The 16,422-nt window shown below is 42.3% G+C and overlaps 1 protein-coding gene across 1 annotated transcript in view; it reads right to left on the bottom strand.

Moving 5' to 3' along the window:
- Window positions 1–16,422, bottom strand: part of MRC1 (mannose receptor C-type 1) — a 98,347-nt gene that overhangs the window by 81,522 nt on the left and 403 nt on the right. Inside the window, exon 2 of the mRNA XM_043564788.1 lies at window positions 2,689–3,090. Coding sequence (XP_043420723.1) covers window positions 2,689–3,090 — 402 coding nt within the window. The remainder of the gene's footprint in view (window positions 1–2,688; window positions 3,091–16,422) is intronic.

Here is a 16,422-nt window from a genome sequence, read left to right as displayed (position 1 = left end):
CTCACAGTTTGTGGGTTCAAGCCCAACTTCAGTCTCCACACTGACGGCACGGAACCTGCTTAGGATTCTCTCTCTCTCCCTCTCTCTCTGCCCCTCCCCTGCTTGTTCTCTCTCTCTCTCTCTCTCTCTCTCTCTGTCAATAAATAAACTTTAAAAAAAGACATCTCAAAATTCATTTAGACAATATAAAGTTTGTAAAACATGTAGCACAATACCCAACATATCTTAAAATCAAAACGCATGTTAAGTTCCTTACCCTCTTTCCTTCCCCCTTACTGCACTTATCCTGTCCTCCTGACAAAGCCAGGTTTATTTTCATTTACCTCAAAATTACTTTTTTGCCAATTAGCTAGTAGTTAGCCACTTCAAAACGCAATTCTGGCTTTTGTGCCACTAAGTTACAGGACTAGTTTTTCAAATCATATCTCATATAGGGGACAGGCTAGATTTAGATATGATTATGCCACTCGTAACCACTGGGGTTCCTGTTCCTTCGTATGAGGAAAATCTGTTAAGACCACCTCAGGGCTAGTTGTACTGTTCATTAAATTAGCCAAGAAATTGTCGACGCTGGATTTATAGATATCAATCAGAAATGGGCTTTTCAGGACTAACCTGATGTATTTTTTTTTTAATTTTTTTTAACGTTTATTTATTATTGAGAGAGAGACACAGAGGGTGAGCAGGGGAGGGGTAGAGAGAGGGGGAGACATAGAATCTGAGGTAGGCTCTAGGCTCTGAGCTGTCAGCACAGAGCCCGACGCGGGGCTCGAACTCACAAACTGCGAGATCATGACCTGTGCTGAAGTCGGTCGCTTAAACAACTGAGCCACCCAGGCGCCCCAAACCTGATGTATGTAACAACGCCCTGACGAAGCCAAAAGAACCACATTCCAGTCCAGCCACTTTCACTGGCAAGCCATGTCATTGCAGTCAGTTTCTCTTCCACTGTGGTCCAAACTCCCAGACAACACTTAGATTCTTCTAAGTCTGTAATTCTGATTCTGTTATTCTAAAATAGTCCCTGACCTCGGCCAGTTGTCTCCTCCAGGTTTTCTTTAGAGAGACAGGCTCTACATATACCCCCTCTGTATTGTCTTCAGATAAATGTGTACTCTACAGTGAGCAGATACCAAGATCACTCTGAAAGCCTAGATCTTCCAGCAGGAATATCTTAAGTATTGAGAAAGACTTGGAGAGCAGCAAGTGTGGTCAATGGACCATCTTCATCCAAGCACCCAGCTGTTCATAAAAATAATTCAATAGATTCTTGGACTTTCCCCTCATGTGCTGATTTAGAGTCCGGGTAGGAGGGGAACCTTGGTATCTTCACTTGTAACAAGCTTTCCTGGTGATTCTTAAGCATATTTAAAGTTTGAGAACCACTATGCTAAACCCTCTGTATACTTGTCTCACAGAATCCAAAGCAGGCTCCAGGCTCTGAGCTATCAGCACAGAGCCTGATGCGGAGCTCGAGCCCAGGAACCATGAGATCATGACCCGAGCCAAAGTCCGGTGTCCAACCAACTAAGCCACCCAGGCACCCCTCCAGTGATGTATTTTTAAATGAAATAAGAAGTCCCATGTCTTAGCACCAATCTTCGTGTTTTGAATCCCTCGGGACTATTTTACGATCTGTGGAATTAAACTCATTCAACTTTGGTTCACTCTTGCCCGGCTATAGTTTTCAACCAAGTTTCTCTTGAAATGTTATCTCTCCTATGACTTCTAAACCTTCATTATGTTCAATAAATGCTCCCGAATAGTCTCTTTCTGAACACTTTCTCTCTCTGTCTGCTCTCCCACTTCTTTATAAAGAAGGAAAATGGATGGGGCACCTGGGTGGTTCAGTTAAGCGTCTGACTTCAGCTCAGCTCATGATCTCACAGTTCCTGAGTTTGAGCCCCACATCGAGCTCTGTGTTGACAGCTCAGAGCCTGGAGTTGGCTTCAGATTCCGTGTCTCCCTCTCTCTCTGTCCCTCGCCCGCCCCCCCCACCTCTCTCTCTTAAAAATAAATAAACATTTTAAAATTTCAAAAAAGAAGAAGGCAAATGGAAAGTTGACATGTTACGGCCTCACAAAGACTGAACTCTGGTGCTCTGATTAGCTATGATAACCAGGTTCAAGCAATCTTTGCAGCCCCAGTAACATAGTAATTTTGGAAACAGGTAATCTCTTATCCCAAAAGGCAGGCTCTTCCTCTGACCTTGAGGTTGTTGTAGATAACACTCCCAAATAATCAAGTGTCCAAACCTGGAATGTGGTGATAACATCATCTGACTCAAGAAAGCTTTGTAAAAGGCTTCAAGTTCTGCTTTATCTTTGTTTTGTTGTTTCTGTGCACAGCCACCAGAGGAATGAAATTTGGCCAAGATCACAGAAAATGAGATACTCTGGTTTTATTTAACCTTCAAGAGCTTAGGGAACCAACCTCACATAAAAGCCTTTTCTTAAAAAAAAAAACCAGTCTTTCCATTAATTATAAATTGCTAAAGCATCATTCAGGACTTTTTACCATGTATTCACTGTCAGGTTTTCATAGAAGATAGTTCAAAATGCAAACATCATCAGTTACTAATTCTACCACAGATTAAATAAGAATATGCCTATTTTCTCCAATTAGGTTCCAACTAAGAAGATGAGAAAAATATGACAGAAGCAAGGCAAGACGGTCCATGCTTCCTACCTTCATAACCCCTGGCGCATAAATCATCTGTGGTTCCATAGATTTTCCACCTGCTCCATAAGCCGGAGCCCTTGTAAAGCATAACATTCTTTTCTTGTTTGTTGCCATAGTTAAAAAATAAATCTTCTCCCTTGATCCCCAAAAGCGTGTCATTTTTGCACTCCCATTTCTGAAATTCGCTCTTCGGATCACAGGCATACAGAGTGACAGCAACCCAGTCCGTCTTTGATGGTACCCCCAGACATAATTTAAACGCCACACTCATAATCCGCGAGTCAGACACCCATCGGAACTTCTGTGCTTCGTTGTCTTGATTACAAACGGCTGTTTGGACCGCGCTGGGACTTAATGCTTCCACGCAGCGCTTGTGATCTTCATTATATATTAAAAATTGCCTCGTGTCTGTTTAAAAAAAAAAAAAAGAAAGAAAGAAAAGATGTTTAAGGGGATACACGTGACAAAGAATAGTTTAGGTCAAAATTCCTAATGTCTCCTCCGTAAAACTGATTCTGGGAGGAGGGGTGATATGAATTCTGCCTGAGACAGCTCAGCTCCCTTGAAGGGGGTAGGGGGTCCATGAAGCTAGAGAGAGAGAGAGACAGGGGGGAAGGGCCAGTCGCATGGCCCCCAGCAATCAGCTGGAAATCCTCAAGACCTGTGAGTTCACTCCTATAGCGTTAGGAAAAGGCCTGCCTTAAATGCACACAAAGGGTAGTGGAGTAAACATAAAAATTAAATAACCGAGAAAGAAATAATATCCATCTGAGAAAAGAAAAGTTAGATATGAATATAATAAGCTATAAAATTAGGTGCATGTGTTCCCCGGAATAGAATTTTGAAGTCTGATTCACCCCTGCTCTTTTTGAGATAGAGGAAACTCTATTCGAATTCTAACATTAGGGAGGTTTTTTGAAAATAACTGATTTTATTTTAGGAAGTGTTTGCTTTTATATCCAGTAAATTTTTGAACGAAGTGCTTTCTGGATAGCCCTACTAGAGAAGACTTTTGTTTTGTTTTGTTTTGTTTTCCCTTACAACAATAGGTAACTTAGAGATCTAGCATCTAGAGGTAAGTTAGTATCTATTATATAGTTTTAACTTTCATTTTATTGGCATACTCAAGATAGCCTTTGCATAACAAAAAGATGCAAAAATGTACCTGTAAGTGTAACAATGTGTCAAGTTTGCAGTAAAGGTTAAATAAATGCAAGTTCTTATACCATTTGAGGGGATATTTATGAGAATAACTACATAAACGGTGTTGTTTTATTCTCGTAATTTGGGGCTGATGAGTTAAATTAGTATGTGGAGATGGCTTATACTTATAGTACAGAGCTGCTAGCTGGCAAAAGTGAACTTCCTCTTGCCAAAAAGGAGGAGGAGGAGGAGGAGGAGGAGGAGGAGGAGGAGGAGAAAAAAAGGATCTGGTAAGCATATTTTTTCCCCTTACATCAAAACTGAATTCATGTAAAGCGTTTTCTTTTTTGTTTCTCTTTTTAAGAATAGACTAATGAAAAGAACTGACTTTTGATTTTATGACCTAAATATCAAACACTACTTCTGGAGTGTTACTAAATTCCTCCTACTTAAGTGGTCTTTCAAAATGAGCCAGTAGTATTGCAGATGTTTGAGGGTCTGACTAAATTAGCTCATTATTTTTGACCAAACCATCAGTGAAATACAGCAAAGGAATAAAAGTGCCACTAGCAGAGTCCTTCCACAGTTTACAAAACATTTTCACAAGCCATATTCTATTTACTGTCCTCAACACCCCTGTGGGGTTAGCACCACTTACATTCTGAGGTCAGTTCTAGGACCATCAATTTAGGGCTTACAATGGACGTTTGCCTTGAAAGATTATTTTCCCCTGCCTCGCTCCCATCTCTGTTCTCGTCCCACACTTGCGAGAGACCTCCTGCCTCTAATCCGTCTGGGCTCCTAATTTGGTGCCACTTTGAACCTTAGCCGGGTTCCTCGGCTGGGTTTCTCGTTTCTGCTGGTTTGATTTCTTGGAATTGGGACTCAATAGAGTCTCAATTCAGAACACCTGCTCCTTTTGGCTTCTCCGGAGTTGACATCTGTCAACGGAACATGCGATGCCCAAGCCGCAGCTCCTCCCAAGTATCTGAACTCCTTCCCAGACTTGATCTCATCTTATTACTGCCTATGTCCTCATGTGACAAGATGAGGAATTTTCTGCGTTGGCAATAAAATGAAAATACTCATGATATGGTGTTTTGTTCATGATAAAACACAGGAGATAGGAAAACAAAAAGTTTAGAAGTCAATTACTATGATAATTTGCCACACACAAATGTAAATCTAGGCTCCTCTAATAGAATATGATAATGAAGTCTGGGGGTGCCCGGTTGGCCCAGTCAGTTGAGTGTCCCAACTTTGGCTCAGGTCATGATCTCGCGGTTGATGAGCTCGAGCCCTGCATCGGGCTCTGTGCTGATGGCTCACAGCCTGGAGCCTGTCTCAGATTCTGTGTCTCCCTCTCTCTCTGCCCCTCCCCTGCTTGCACTCTGTCTCTCTCTCTCTCTCTTTCTCTCAAAAATAAATAAACATTAAAAATTTTTCAATAAAAAAATTAAATGGTAATTAAGTCTAGAAATTTTGTCATGTAGATCTTTGAACTCATCTCTAAGCCCTTTACCTTTAGTTTGTGTTTTCTATCCCAACTGTTGTTTTTCTATCTTCACATACCTTCCACTTTTCAGATAGTTCTGCTGAGTAACATCTATCTCATCAACAATAATATCTTCCATGTCATACTTCAGCATCACTGCACGGCCAGCATTTATAAACCACTCAGATTCAGTCACGCAACCAGCTCATAGCCAGCTGTTTAAGGTAAGGTGCTTGAATGTCTTTGGGCACAGTTAGTGTTCTTCCTTCAGAGGTTTTTATACTTATTTGACTTGTAATTTATGTAACTAATTTTAATCTGTGGCTCTATCTTAATTTTTCTCTGCATATGATGGCACTTAATGACCAAATATCCAATCTTCTGTTTTTCATTAATGGCACCATCATCCATTCATATCCATAAGCCAAAAACCTAGGACTCATCATGGATTCTCAGCTTTCCTTCACTTTCTAGAACAAAAGCAGAATCTATTGGCTCTACCCAAAAATACACCGTGATAGGTAATTTTATGTATCAGCTTGGCTAGGTCACAGTACCTAGAAATTTGGTCAAACCCCAGTCTGGATGTTGCTTGGAAGGTTTGTTTGTTTGATTGATAAGATTAACATTTGAATCGGTAGACTCTGGGTAAAGCAGATTACCCTCCAGACTGTGGGTGGGCCTAATCCAGTCAGCTGAAAAGCTTTAGAGATAACAGACTGAGGTCCCTGAAAAAGAAAAAATTCTCCAGACTGCCTTTGGACTTGACCTGCAATGTCAACTCTTTCTTGAGTTTCCCGTCTGCCAGGCTACCCTTGTAGATTTTGGACTTGTCAGCCTTCACAACTGCATGAGCTAATTCCTTAAATATTTCTCAAAAGATAGGTAGAAGATGATGATGATAGATAGATGATAGATAGATAGATAGATAGATAGATAGACAGATAGATAGTAGATAGATAGATAGTAGATGATAGGTAGGTAGGTAGATAGATATATGATAGGTAGAGAGAGAGAGAGAGAGAGAGAGAGGAGACACACACACATCCTATTGGTTCTGTTTCTCCAGAGAACCCTGACTAATACATACACTCTAATCCATTCTTTTCTGTCTCCATGGCCACTGCCCTAGACCATGCCACCATAGTCTTAACTCTGGTCCTCTTCTCTTTGAAATGCAATTATCAAAGAAGATAACACCTGCACCCAGAACCATGATAAAAGCAGAACTCCGTGTTGACCAGTTGGTGAGAAGAATAACATATGACTGTGAAATCATGAAGTGATAATTTTAAGTTTCCTTATATTGCCTAGTAATATAAGGAGTTTCCTGGGTGAGATGGGCCTAATTAGCCACCTGACTCCGAATTTCAAATCCTACCTAATGTAATGGGTTGTTCCCACTTAACGGTATAATACAGTCAGATTTCTGTCTGTCTTTGTAGTCTCTCTAGCAGATTGCCCGTGATGTGCATTGCATTCCAGTTGAATGCTCATTCAATAATCCGATTGTTTTCTTTTTCTTCTACCTTTGTGGAGAGGTTTTCTAGGTTGAGAGGAGATTTTGTTTTTAATGGTATTTTCCCAACAGTGTCAACCCTTCGAGAGTGCACGGCTGCATAAAGGAGAAAAATATCCAGCTTCCACATCGTAGCTCACTAGGAGAGGCATGATCCAGCCGGCCGTCCCTGCTCTCACCCACCACCTTCCAGCCACAGGCCTTTCTGTTCCTCAAACGCTTCGCTCCCATTTTGGAAACTTCGTATTTTGAGTTCCCTATTCTTGGGATGCTCGTGAAGGTCCCAGGTCAAGTGTCCACTCCTTAGTGAGTAGACTATCCTAATTGTGCTCTTTTATTTTCTATATAATATTCACAACCATCTTAAAATATGTTCTTTTTTAAAAATCCCTTCAGTTATCAGGGTGCCTCGGTGGCTCAGTCGGTTAAGCATCTAGCTCTTGTTTTGGGCTCAAGTCATGATCTCACAGTTCACGAGTTCAAGCCCCACATCAGCAGGCTCTGTGCTGAAGCCTGCTTGGGCTTCTCTCTCTCCCCCCCTCTCTCTGCCCTGCCCACACGTGCTCTCTTTCTCAAAATAAATAAATAAACTTTAAAAACCCCATTTAATTATATTTTGTCTGTGTCCTTCTACTGAAATGCAAATTCTACAAGTAGAAAGAGCTAGCCTTTCTGGCTCAGTACTCTATCCTCTCTTTTTGGAGCATACTAGCCTCTCAACAAATATTAGTTGAATGCATGAAAGAATATTAATTAAGTCTGAAGCATTTTGACTAGTAACCCAGATACATTATTTTATTTAGTAATTGACTGAGGATGATGAGTATATTTAATGTTACTTTTCCCCCTGAACATTTATTTTTACTGAGGAGCAATTTATAAACTTTTATAAAAGGTGTATTTGGAGGGGTGTCTGGGTAGCTCAGTTGGTTAAGTGTCTGACTTTGGCTCAGGTAATGATTTCACAGTTTGTGGGTTTGAGCCCCACGTCAGGCTCTGTGCTGACAGCTACGAGCCTGGAGCCTGCTTCAGATTCTGTGTCTCCCTCTCTGTCTGCCCCTCCCCTGCTCTCTCTCTCTCTCTCAAAAATAAATAAGCATTAAAAAAATATTTTTAAGGAGTACTTGCAAATGAAAAGCTGCTATTTCGATTCAAACGTATCTATTCTGATTTCCTTTATTTATCTTTGACAGTAAGGAGCAGGGTAAGTTTGATATTGTCATTGTTAAACAATATAAGGAAATGTAAAATTATCACTTTATGATTTCACAGTCATACATTATTCCTCTCCCCAGCTATCAACACGGAGTTCTGCTTTTATCATGGTTCTATGCGCAATGTCTCTGATTTAAAAGGTCACATTTCTTCTGCTGAAAGTGATTCAAGGCCTTGACCAAAAGGCATTTTGTGCCATTCTTGCCACTATCAACCCCACCAATGTTTTATATGTACAAACATTCTTTTTTTTTTTTTTTTTTTGTCTAGAGTAATCCTGATATGGTAAGCACTGCAAAGCTAACACATGAAGACAGCTGAATCAATGGATTCATTTCTTTGCCATCTCACTTATGGGATCGAACGAGTATTTTTCTTTCTTTTTGCTTTTTATTTTTTTTAATGTTTATTCATTTTTGAGAGAGAGAGAGAGAGAGAGAGAGAGAGAGAGAGAGAGAGAAATGAGCCGGGAAGGGGCAGACAGAGAGACACGGAATCCGAGGCAGGCTCTAGGCTCTGAGCTGTCAGCCCAGAGCCTGACGCAGGGCTCAAATCCACGGACTGCGAGATCATGACCTGAGCCAAATTTGGATGCTCAACCAACTGAGCCACCCAGACACCCCTCTTTTTGCTTTTTAAATACTTACACATCAGAAATTTCTTTGCAGAATTGAAGAGACCCTCCTTCCATCTTAACTCGATCTGCCTAATCTCATATTAATTCTTCAACACATATGTGCCAGGCACTGTGCTGGTGACATTGTAAAGGACAAACCAGAGACAAGTTCCCTGCCACTAAGCTCACACCGCCTGATGTTAATTCAAAGGCAGAAACCTCAAAGGTCAAAATACACTTAGGAAAGAAGCGGTAAGTTTCAATTCAATATCTCAAGTCAACATAACCGAAGAGGAGATACCCAGTAACATGAGTGTGAGTATTCTTTCAAGCATATTTTAACAGTTTTAAAATTTTCCATAACATTGAGCCAATAAATTAGGTTTCTGAATTTACAAGCAAAGAAAGTTAGGTTATTAAATGGGACTATCTAGAGATATGACTGTTATATGCTATGTTTCCTTAGACATTTGCAGACTTTCCCCAGTACCAAGAAATAAGACACTGACACGCAAACACGAAAAGCAATCTTTCGCAAGATAGAGAAGCTGGCAAAGAAGAAAATAAGTGGAATCCACTTATTTCTTCTTGCCTTTTGCCATTTCGGTGCATGGCAGCCCCACTCCCCAACGTCAGCACAACATCTGTGAGCCTGGGGGGCGTTTTCTGGTCATCAGAGCCCCCTGCCCCACTGTGCCTACACACTGCAAAGACAAAGGTCAGAGAACTAAGACCCCTCAGGAGGAGCCCTTCACCAGTGACTGATAGCAATCGATGAATAAACGCCCCAAATCCCTGGCATGGTGGGCGGGATGATGCTAGGGCACATACTCTACACTGTCCCCCAGAGCGCCCCAGCAGGGGTGAACCCCAGTTGTCCACAGTGGTCACTGGCACCTTCCCTTCTGGTCTCAGCTCCCCACTCCTCTGCTGGTGTTTCCTGGGACTGTCTCCCAAGTAAACTAGTTCACTCAAATCACCATCAGAGACAGCGTCTTGAGCAACCCAAAGAAATCTGTCCATAAGCCTCAGTAAATGAACGTAAAACCTACATATGCGTCCTCCCAGAACTAAAGTTAGGCGAAAAGCAAATACTTATCATGCACGTAGTATATGCAAAAAACCACTATGCCAAGTGCTGGGGGCAGGGAGAAGACTAAGGATTACAGTGTTAGGTTTAGGAAGATTGAACAAAAGAATAAAGGAGGGATGCCTGGGTGGCTCTGTCAGTCAGAAGTCTGACTCTTGATCTCGGCTCAGGTCATGGTACCCCCGTGTTGGGCTCTGTGCTGACAGCACAGAGCCTACTTGGGATTTTCTCTCTCCCTCTCTCTCCGCCCCTCCCCCTCTCATATGCATGCATGTGTGCACTCTCTCTCGCTAAATAAATGAATAAACATTAAAAATTTGTTTAATTTTTTTTAATGTTTATTTTTGAGAGGGAGACAGAGACAGAGACAGAGCACAAGTCAGGGAGAGGCAGAGAGAGAGGCAACACAGAATCTGAAGCAGGCTCCAGGCTCCAAGCTGTCAGCACAGAGCCCGACGCGGGGCTCGAACTCATGAACCAAGAGATCATGACCTGAGCCAAAGTCAGACGCTCAACCGACTGAGCCACCCAGGCGCCTCCCAAATTTGTTTTAAATGAATAAATAATAAATTTAAAAATATAGAGGAAAAATTGAGAATTATTTTATTTTTCATTTTGCTCCTTCATTTATTCACTGAATATTCAGAGAACCCAATAATTTAAGTCACTGCGTTCAGCTATTTGGAGAGGTACAGCTATGAATCCAATATGGGTTATGACCTTGAGGAGAAAGGAGAGGGCAAGAGCTAGACATTCCTCCAACTTCCTGTCTCCTTTCCTAAAGATATGAATATCTCTACCCTTCCTGGGCTAGTTCATTCTTGTCTCAGCAGGTCTCCCTCGGTCTGCTGATCTCTCTACCCGTATCCTGGATTCTATCCCCTTCTGTCTCTCCACACGTTCTCCTTTCCTTTCTCTCCTGGATCTTCAACCCCAGAATGCCAGCCTCTCCCCCAGTTCTCAGACAGACAAGCAAAATCTGTAGGTAAGGTGTTGACACTATGCCACTCTATCTTCTTCCCCTCGAAGCCATGCTAATTAATCCTTAGGTATCGCGGCGCTCTGATCATGACACGATCAGAGCTCTGATGCTCACTGGCTGTGTGACTTTGGTCAAGTTCCTAAGCCACCCTGTGCTTCCTTTTCCCCGCCTGAAAAAATGAGGGGAGAATAACAAGATCTGCTGGTTGTTGCGAGAATTCAGTGAGATCATCTAAATGAAGCAGTTCCTGACACAGAAATTGCTAGAAACGCGGCAACTGTTCTCATTGACTTGGGGGAAATCAGTCTTGAAGACAGCGTAAAGTGGTTCAGAACAGAATGCGACTAGAGCAGATAGAGATGTTGCAGCGGCCCAGAGAAAGGGACAGAAGAACAGAAATGGTGGACACGCCAGAGTTTCCAAACTCAAGAGACACGTGATGTGGTGGAGAAAGGTATATTCTTTGGGGTCAGTAAACTTGTTATCAAATTCTGGCTCCACCATTCCCTCGTTGTGTTGCCTCAGTTAAACTAATCATTCCAGCCTCGATTTCCTCATCTGTAAAATAGGGATAATAATGTTCCCTGAGAGAGTTGCTATGAACTTCTAAATGAGATAATTGAGGTAAGACACCCAGCATGTCCTTTTGCATGTAGTAAACACTCCAGTGTTAATGCCCTCCTTCCCCTCCCCAGGTGAAAAGTCTAAACAATTGGTACAAACAGAAGGGCTAAGCCCTTCTTTGACATACTGTTGTTTTGAGCACATGTACGTCTTTCCTGGTCAACACACTCCGGCTGGTAACTTCTGTCTACTTCTTAGCCTCAGAGTCAGAAGACACTGGCAGAGAGTCGGCTCTGGTCCCTCCTGGCTAGCTGACTTCTGAGCCCGTTTTCTCCTGTAGTAAAAGCCGGCTACTACCCCTCACCCGTCTTACCCCACGGGCTGTTGTAAGGATCTGATTAAAGACCTGAAAGTGATTAATTAATGTGATAAAGGATCTGAAAGTGCTCTTAGCTTGAATGACCTTAACTTGGTTTGTAACTGGGCAAATTTGTCTTAGAATGCATTATTTTTTCCATGTCAGTTTCAATTCTTTTTGAAAGGGCACTTGCTTTCTTGCCTTCTTTGCTCTCGCTTTTGGTCGGTCTGATTTCCACTACACTCTTCTAGATCAAACTAACCACACGACTTTTCCATCCAACAATGCTTTATGGTGGCCAAGAGGAAAGAGGACACAACTGTTCTCATTTCCACATCAGTTTGACTCCCTCTTTGCTATGTAGAGACACATAGGAAGTAGAAACTACTTTCCTTTCGTTCAACTCCTTTTGTGGCCTCTGTGACTTCCTAGTTCTCCCTTAGCTGCTTGGGATTCAGTCTCAGAGACCAGATGTGAGTGTCAAAGGATGCCTGTGATCTCTAGTTCCTTTTTTTTTTTTTTAATGTTTATTTATTTCTGAGAGAGTGCAGGCAGTGGAGGGGCAGAGAGAGGCAGACAGAGGATCTAAAGCAGGCTCTGAGCTGACGGGCTGACAGCAGCGAGCCCGATGTGGGGCTTGAACTCACGAACCACGAGATCATGATCTGAGCCGAAGTCAGATGCTCAACTGACTGAGCCACCCAGGTGCCCCTGTAGTTCCTTTCTGAAGACAGGCGTCTTTGTCTTTAACTGAGGTTGAGCACATTTGACTCTGTGAAGTTCACATCTAGCCAATGATGACTCTTCCTACCTAGAAATTTGGTTCAACACCCTCCTCAGGCGCTGAATTGTCATGTAACAAGGCAATTGCCATCTTACCTAGATCTGCAATATCTTACACACCGAGGTCTCCATCTCTCAATTTCAGAAAAATCAGAGGAAGTTTGGAACACTAACAGGAAAAATAGACAAATATAAGAAGAACTGAAAAATGAAAGATGATAAGGACTTGGTTTTGCTCAGTAACTTTAGAGAGTATGTCTTAAATCTGGCATCTAGAAGAAGTCACAAGTAAAGGAAGAAACGACGGGGCTAGAAATCAAGAAAAGTAGAAATATTATAAAGAAAATTTTATGAAAATTAAAATGACCAAGCGAACAGCAGTGGGGAATAGTTCCTTGAAGAAATCCTAGATTGGTATTAAACCAATCATTCATTCAGGAAAAAAAAAATGCTTCTGTTTAATAGAAAGAATGTTCCATTAGGAGTCAGGAGTCTTAAGCACTAAACAGGTTGTGCCAGTAACTAGTTGTGAGACTCTGGAAAGATCACCTAACATGTCAGGACTTCAGTTTTCTTACCTATAAAACAAGGAGGTTGGACACAGCACAAGACCACCGGAGATCAAATTCACTGTATTTTTTTACACTCATTGGCTAGTGAGATCTATTATTGGCATCTTTTCCAGCTCGGCCTCCAGGGCCATCACATCGGTAGTTTGAAATCAACCATGGCAGGAATGTTCCACCATGGCAATTAGTTAAGTGCCCCACAACAGTGCTTTTCTTCTGAGAACCAACTGTTAAGTTTACCAACACACCATTGCTTATGAGTCAGACCAACCCATTTTGAGCTAAGCCTCTCTGCTGAGGTCCAACCATCGTGTCTGAGCATCTCTCACTGTGTCTGACTGTGACGACATCCCCACTGAGATCTAAACGTTGGTGCCGAATGCGATTCCTCCTGCTGAATGGGTAGCAGGGCAAGAAAGGTAAGAACTTGTTTCCCCTCAAGCTTTGCCTCCTGGCCCCTCAAGGTATGGTGTGGATGTTCATGGTGCTGATGATGTGGGATGCTCTCAGGAAGGTGGGACAAAGGGTTCTGGGTTGAAAAAAAGAATACACGACAGACAGTAGGGAGACCTTTCCATGGATTTTCTTAATGGGTAGGGAGCCAGGGAAGAGGCTGCAGGGGGTGCAGGGAATTGATACAACCTTTGGTCTATTGCTAACGCAGCAGCAACTAACCTCTGTTCATGTGATGCCTGAGCCAAAAAAAGGTAAAATCAGAATTATAGGTTCTCAAGTTGAAAAAAAAAACTGGGGAAGGAGCTCCCTTACCCATGTTTTTGTTTGCTTTTTATTCTCTGAGTAATCACCTTCAGCACCTCCCTGCTTCCCCCTGTATTTGTGCCTCTGAAGAGGAAGACATTCATCAGAGTAAGGCATCCTGCTGTCTCAAGGAGGGGAAAATTCCTAAGCAAGTTGAGAAACATTTCTTGCCCCAAAGCACTAAGAGTCAGTATAAAGAAAATTAGTAGCCAGGCTGCCCAATATGGTAGCCCTTGGCCCCAATGGTCTATTGTAGAGTTGAATGAGGCCGGTCTGAACTGATGCATGGCTGTAAGTATAAAATACTGTGTTTTGAAAATGTAACTTTTAAAAAATGAGTGTGAAACTATTCCAATGTTTTATTATCATTCATGTTCACTGACAATATTTTGGATATATTGGGTTAAATTAAGTGTCTTCGTAAAATCAAGGTCACCTGTTTTTCTTTTATTTTTATTTATTTATTTATTTATTTATTTTGAGTGTGGCTTCATAATGTGGCCAATGATGTTTCTGTTGGACTGCCCTGGGTTAGAAATTCAGGTTACACACAGAACCCTCGAATTGTTCGTCCAGGTTCCAACTGAAGACCTTCAGAGACAGGGAACTTACTCCTAAGCAGACTATTCTATTTGAGACAGGGCAACTCTTAAAAGTTTTTCACTGGCTTTAGTTTTAACCTTTGGGGCCCATGAAGAATATATTAACTCCCTTCCATGAGACAGATTTGCAACATGAATACTGTGATGATGTTTAAACCTCTAAACCCACCCCATGGTGTTCTTTCGCTTACGTTAAGCATCTCCTCTCCAGCCCCCCTTACACATTGAGAGATAAGCTTTGTAGCCAGGAATAAGGCCAAATATCTTCTTAAGCTCCAAGAATCTTTCTCAGCACTGGTTTCTTGGGAAATCTCTCGCTTAAATGCTTAATATACTGCTTTTATTGGATAGTTAATGATTACTGTGGGAACCAGAAGTCCCTGCTTTTAATAGCTAGCACTTGCCAAGCAATTCCTATAGGCCATCCTATGTTCTACACATTTTAGGGGTGCCTGGGTGGCTCAGTTGGTTGAGCATCCAACTTTTGATTTTGGCTCAGGTCATGATCCCAGGGTTGTGGGACTGAGCCCTGCATCGGCTCCATGCGTAGAGCTTGCTTGAGATTCTCTCTCTCTCTCTCTCTCTCTCTCTCTCTCTCTTCCCCCTGCTTCCCCCCACTTTCTCTCTCAAAAATAAATAAATAAATAAATAAACAAACAAACAAATTACATTTTGCAACTCACTAAATCCTTGCAAAAACAAGGGGTATACAGGGGCTCCCGGCTAGCTCAGTCAACAAAGCCTAAGACTCTTGATCTTGGGGTCATGGTTTTGAGCCCCACACTGGGTGTACAGATTACTTAAACAAATAAATAAATTTAAAAACAACAACAACAGGTGCTTGGGTGGCTCAGTCTTTCGAGCGTCCAACTCTTGATTTCAGCCCAGGGCATGATCTCAGAGTCGTGGGACTGATCCCTACATCAGGCTCCGTGCTGAGCATGAAGACCACTTAAGATTCTCTCCCTCTGTCTTTCTGTCTCTCCCTCTCCCTTTGCCCCTTTCCCCCACGTGTGTATGCATTCTCTCTAAAATAAAAAATTAATTAATATTAAAAAAATGTTTAATGAATTAAAAAAGAAAACAAAACACAGGACCAAATAACATCATGCTCCCCATTTTATAAACAAGGAAATGAAAACGCAGAGCAATTAAGTAGTTTCCCGGCAGGGGCAGGGTGCCTTGGCTTGTGTTTTTATAATCACTGCAACTTAATGCTCGTCATGATTTCACATTTTCTGTGGTCAGCACTCTCCCCGGGCAGTCTCCCGGTGGTTGGGGTTTCTGTGTTATCTGTGTGGTCCCAGTTGTGCCCCCACAGTTACATGGAGAACACAAAGTGCCATTGGCGCAGAAGGGGCACAGATGGCGTGTGCTGATTTGGGAGAAAACGGGGGGATCAGGAACCAGCGTTTCAAAGGTGAAGCCCTTTCGATCTCCTTTCCAAAGGGAGCTGAGAATGGAAATTCTAACTGGCACCCTCTTTCTGAAGTTTGAGCAGGTTGAGTCTAGAGAGACAGAAAAGAGAGACTTGATAATGTCTTTGAGGATTTGAAAAGCTGTGAATCTGTTCCTCCTAAGTAATCGCCAGTCTCCAGAAGAAAAAAAAAAAAAAAAAAAGAGGAAGAAAACAAGTATAAATCAGTTTGAACAACTTAGAAAACTGATAAGGGTGAAATTTGTAGCGATAAAAACTATGGACGATTAAAAGGTTTGCTCACAGGCAAAAAGCAGCATGGTGAAAATCTCATGGAATCCCTCCTTGGAGGATGATCTACGATCCTGTCCTTAAACCCACCACGAGGAAAGACACCAGGACCCGCCCTCCTTGTGGCCCAAAACACTCACAAGATTATTTCTTGCAGGTTAGACAGAAATACTGTGAACTGAAAGCAAGAATGCACAAGCCACAGAGGAAATCCCTCGGAGAACAGACCAGGGAAGGAACAATGGGAACTGGGGGATGTCAGGAGGAGACAGGGGTTCTGCGGGGCCAGGTGGCACATCTGGCCTGAGAAGCAGCCTCTGGGCTCAAGGTCCCCAGC

This window comes from Prionailurus bengalensis, chromosome B4 (assembly GCF_016509475.1).
Source record: "Prionailurus bengalensis isolate Pbe53 chromosome B4, Fcat_Pben_1.1_paternal_pri, whole genome shotgun sequence".
NCBI classification, from domain to species: Eukaryota; Metazoa; Chordata; class Mammalia; order Carnivora; family Felidae; genus Prionailurus; species Prionailurus bengalensis.
Note: the sequence above shows the minus strand (reverse complement) of the source record. Positions and strands in the feature narration are given on the sequence as shown.